The sequence below is a fragment of the Vicia villosa genome, linkage group LG5, assembly GCF_029867415.1.
Source record: "Vicia villosa cultivar HV-30 ecotype Madison, WI linkage group LG5, Vvil1.0, whole genome shotgun sequence".
NCBI classification, from domain to species: domain Eukaryota; kingdom Viridiplantae; phylum Streptophyta; class Magnoliopsida; order Fabales; family Fabaceae; genus Vicia; species Vicia villosa.
In genome coordinates this window covers 55,120,203-55,125,103 of record NC_081184.1, presented here as the reverse complement: position 1 = coordinate 55,125,103, position 4,901 = coordinate 55,120,203, and the positions used below count along the sequence as shown (strand labels likewise).

General features: G+C 31.9%; 1 protein-coding gene across 1 annotated transcript; it reads right to left on the bottom strand.

The window, feature by feature from the left end:
• Positions 1–215: 215 nt before the first annotated feature.
• LOC131601668 (putative glycerol-3-phosphate transporter 1) lies at positions 216–2,886 on the bottom strand. The gene is made up of 3 exons (XM_058873533.1): positions 2,718–2,886; positions 1,131–2,184; positions 216–1,033 (listed from the first exon to the last, which is right to left on the bottom strand). Exons 2-3 carry the CDS (start codon positions 2,125–2,127, stop codon positions 483–485), a joined length of 1,548 nt encoding a protein of 515 aa, XP_058729516.1. The 5' UTR covers positions 2,128–2,184; positions 2,718–2,886; the 3' UTR covers positions 216–482.
• Positions 2,887–4,901: the final 2,015 nt, after the last annotated feature.

Sequence of the window (4,901 nt, the reverse complement as noted above, 5' to 3'; positions counted from 1 at the left end):
CTTTTAACTTATGATAAAAATGAGATAGTTTGGACTCAAGACCGAGAGCGAACAATTGTTTAGCATCATTGTAATGCTCCTCAAACTAGCAGACAAAGGTCCAAATGAGGGGCTTGACTCAAAATCCAAAAAATCATGGAGCTTATCTTTAGCAATTATTTTGTTTTTGCAGTTGGCACCTGCACCCATTAAGCCATTGAAATATGCTCCAGATGTAAATTTGTAAATCACAACTTTCATTCTTGATCTCCAAATTCCAAACAATATGGCTCACTTTCAAAATTCAAAAGCTACAAGCAGTTTTTGAAGGATGAAACTATATACTTAAATGGGTGGGTGATTGGGAAGGTATATATCATATAAATGTACAAATAAACATTCTCTAAATTTTTAAACACTATATGGTCCTGCTCCTTTTTAATTCAAACAAGTATTCTTCGGCTCTCTGGGAATAATCATGCAGTCACACACAGTATTCATTCTTATACATCGAGTGAACGCTCCGGTACTCTACTAGACCTTGACTCTTCGATCTTTGTGGCCACCTCTGACACAACAAGCTTGGTGAGAAACAGCCCTGCTATTAAAGCTGAACCCATCAACATTGTGAAAACTGCACTCCAGCTTTTTGCAGAGATGTACCCAGTTAATAAAGGTCCAATTGCAGCCCCTATAGAACCAGTTCCATCAATAATAGCCGTGACGGTTGCCAGAGCTCGTGAATTTCCCTTCAGCGACTTGTGTGTTCCCAGGTCAGCCGAAACTGCTGTTGTTATAAGAGCGTAAGGCCCATTTACGAACATGCCAGTGAGAAACATCAATGTTCCATTTACAAGCAACGAAATGTGACCATAGGTTCGATAGAAGAAGAGTGCGGGGATTGCACAGTACATGAAACTTGCTGCAGTTATGGCTCTAGCATTTAAGCGGTCAGAAATGTGACCGGCTAGAATTCCTCCAAGCACTCCTCCAACATCAAATAAAGTGGATAATGAACCTGATGTCTCACTGGATAGATATTTTCCATCAATAGCTGCATTATATAATCAGCATCAATTAGAAACTAAACATTTTATTAACAAGTTAAGAATATTATTTATTAGATTGGAAATGTAAGAAAATTCAAGTACCTGTGTGGCTAACATAGAATGGTAACCAATAGAGAAAAGTATATGCAACCAATTTGGCAAAGAAGAGACAAAAAGCAAAAGGAGCAACCCCTGGAATTTTCCATGCCTCTAGAAACCCTACCGCTTTCTCTTTCTCTTGTGCAGGAGGAGTGTCTTGCCTTAAGAGAGATTCTGTGACATCGTCTCCAGTTTTCTTTGGACAAGTATAATCATCTTCCTCGACTCCAGCCAAGTCAGGCGAAACAGGCAATATTACGAAAACCACAAAACCAAGGAAAGACATGATTAATCCCGGCACAAGAAAGGACCATCCCCATCCATATCCCAACATAGCAGAAGCAATCAAAGAACCAGCAATGTTCCCAACAGAAGTATGAGCATTCCAAATTCCCATGATCAAGCCTCTCTTTCTCTTTCCAAACCAGCTACCCAAAACAGCAACTACGGATGGCCATCCAGTAGATTGAAACAAGCCGGCAACCATTTGAACAAGTAAATAATAATAGAAATTGTGGATGTTTCCCCAAAACCCTAAACCAAAAAGGGAAGTGAAAACACCAGTTCCAACCATCCCAATCGTTAAAAAAATCCTCAAATCACACCTGTCACCAAAATGTCCAGAAAAGTACATCCCAAAAGCATACACTGCGAGAAAAGCAACATCCAATTGGCCAAGAAGCAATGTCCCGTCGGATCCATTAAATGGTGCCCAACCATCACCAAGGTTGGAAGAAAGTGTTGAGTGAGTGTGATTTGTTACTAGCCAGAAATTGAAGCCTAGATTGGATGATGATTGAGGATCAAGGACACTCTTTACAATACTAGTGGTTTTTCTAGTGGCATGATAACTAGCATAAGCTAAAAATGTTACAATCAAAACAATTGCTTGATGGGTTTTGAAGGAAACAGAACTTCCTTTTAAATACTCAAGGAACCGTATCCCAACCAATTTATTACTAGCTCTCTCAGACAAAACCTCCGCTGCTGCTGAACCCATGTATTCAATAAACAGGATCACTTTGAGTTGAGTTCAGTCTCCCTCTATCAAATCCAACTGCAACAAAATCAATTAATAAGCAAAGTTTCTCTTAGAACAAAACATTAGATTCACTTTTATTAAAGTCATAAAAACACTAAGGAATAATAAAATTATCATTTTAATAAAATCGTTTCTAGAAACGATATTTATTTGACTATAATATAAATTTTTAATTAAAAAAACTCAATTTAGAAAGGTAACAAATTAAAAAGAATAGATACCGTATCAAAGTGAATTTGGAAAAAAGAAAAGGAAGAAGAAGAAAATCAGGTTCAAGCAAGATCACTTGGATAAGAAGAAGAATAGTTTGCTGCTTATTTTCATGATCCTAGAAGGCTAGAAGGATTATCCGATTTTTTGAAAAACACAGCAGGTTTGAAGTTTTATTGAACGGGTTTAATTAACAAAATTCTTAAATTTTTACGGTTACTCCAAGAAGAAACAAACGCATACCAGAAATGAAGGGCGAAGCAAAGTGCTATATATATAAAAAAAAAATAAAATAAAATAAAAAAAAAAAGCAAAAAGTAGAAAAGAAATCATCGTACCCGTAAAAAAAAACGAGGAAGTTGAGAGATTATTGTGTTGATGTATGTTGGCGATTGTGTAAGATTTGAAGAGTTTGGCTCACCTTTGAAAACTTTAGGAAGAAGCTTGTTGTTTGAGTAACAAAATCAAGGAAATGCCAATTCATACACCCAGAGCGGTAACGCGTGCCTACTTATGCTGTAAAGATGATAGTTTATTTATTTATTAATTTAATTTACTATTATACCCTTTTATAACCAAAACTGCTGCCAGCCACCAGTATACCGTAACTTTAACTGAATTGACGCTAATGTCCTCACAAACCTAATTCTGCGTGTTTTTGGACGGTCTAACTTGCTAAATAATTTACCGCTAAAAACAGAAACATGTTAAAGCTAATTCTTTTATTTATTCAAGGACTGTTCAAGTTAAAATTCTGTTTTCATTCAACAAAATAAAAACATCATAAAACTATTCTTTCGTAACTAACATTATTTTATTTTAACAAATAAAAACTAATATAACTTTTTAAACTCGATTCTCTGTTTTGCTCAATAATAAATCTATTATAAGAAGTAAAAAATATAATAAATTCTTGTTATTACATCTAATATAAAATTAATCATATTCTTTCGCTACATACAAAATTTTCATCAAATCTCTAAAAGATGTATTTAATTTTTTTCTCTTTTTCATTCGTACACGGACACGGCAGCAGTGTATCACGCTTAAAAATGCAGCCATTTGTTCTTTTGGAAAATCAATTTTCAATCCTGAATCGAAGTCGTGTCATCAAGCACACTTTTTTTTTTATTAGTATCTAAAATATTGGTGTAACAGCATCTCTAACCTGACATCAAAATTAAGTTTTCTAAACTAAGATATCTCCTTTGGTATTCTCTCCCTTGAAGCATGTTTGCGTGCCCAACTTGAGTGTCAAAACACATCTTATTGAAGATTATGCATCATAAAAACTTGAAATTAATTTAAAATCTACAATCAATTCAATATTGATTCTATTCTCTATTGGAAATAGAGAGTTAGTCATAGGTTGATGATGAATATCGTGAAGATACTTCCGATGACAATTTTTTAATGATCAAAAAAATTATTTATAAAAAAGTTAACACTCTAACACTTAGGGGTGTGCAAAAAAACCGGTTATCCTTAACCAAATTGATATCTAAATTATTCCACTTTTTAAAACTCAATCCAAATGCTAAAATATACAATCGGGTATCCATTTTGTTATCCAAATATAAATCGGTACCCATAATAATAATTTGGTTTACTTATTGGATACCCACATTTTATTATATATTAAATTTATACGTTTTTTTTTTCATGGTTCATCATATACATATATTAAAGTTAAATTTCTCTAATAGCATATTAATAAATTATAATATAATTTTAATTTTACTGTATAAAATTTCTATACTTAAGTTTATATTAACTTTTCTAAATCAAAATGAACAACTTTAATTTTAAAAAATATAAATTTTGCAATATAAACAAAATCATGGTGCTGTTGATAAGTGTGAGTGCGTGACGTGATTTACCAACAATCACTTATTGAAATTGAGAGGAAATTAGAAAATACATAAAAATTACTATATAAAAACAGAGTCTAAAAGGATGGTTTGGAAATTATTTTTCATTTCAGCTATGATAACCCCTTGGCCATTTAATCATGAAATTTTTTCATGTTTCATAGCTTCTGATTACATTTTTTCATAGCTTCTGATTACATTTTTTTCATAGCTTCTTTATAATTAAATGTTTACTCACTTTTTATAAATAAATAAATTTTGTCATTTGTATTAATGCATTCTTTAAGAAAAAAAATTATATTAAAATTTACGTGTACATGTTAGTAGTTTTATGAAAAATTTTATTAATTCTTATAATTAGATAATATTTATAATTAGAGATATAAGGAGTAAAATTTAAACATACTTGAGAGATTTTTCTTTGTGATGTTGAAAATAAATTTTCATTTAACATTTTTTTAAAAATAATAAAATAATTAAACTGGTTTTAAAATTTAATTTTTTTATTAAACTTTTTTTAAAACTGGTTCTTTTAAAAAAAATAAAAAATTGGTTTTGAGAGAAACCGGTTTTAAACCGGGTTTTTTTTTTAAGTGGTTTTTATGAGAAACCGGTTTAAAACTGAACCGATCCACATGTAAACCGGTTTTA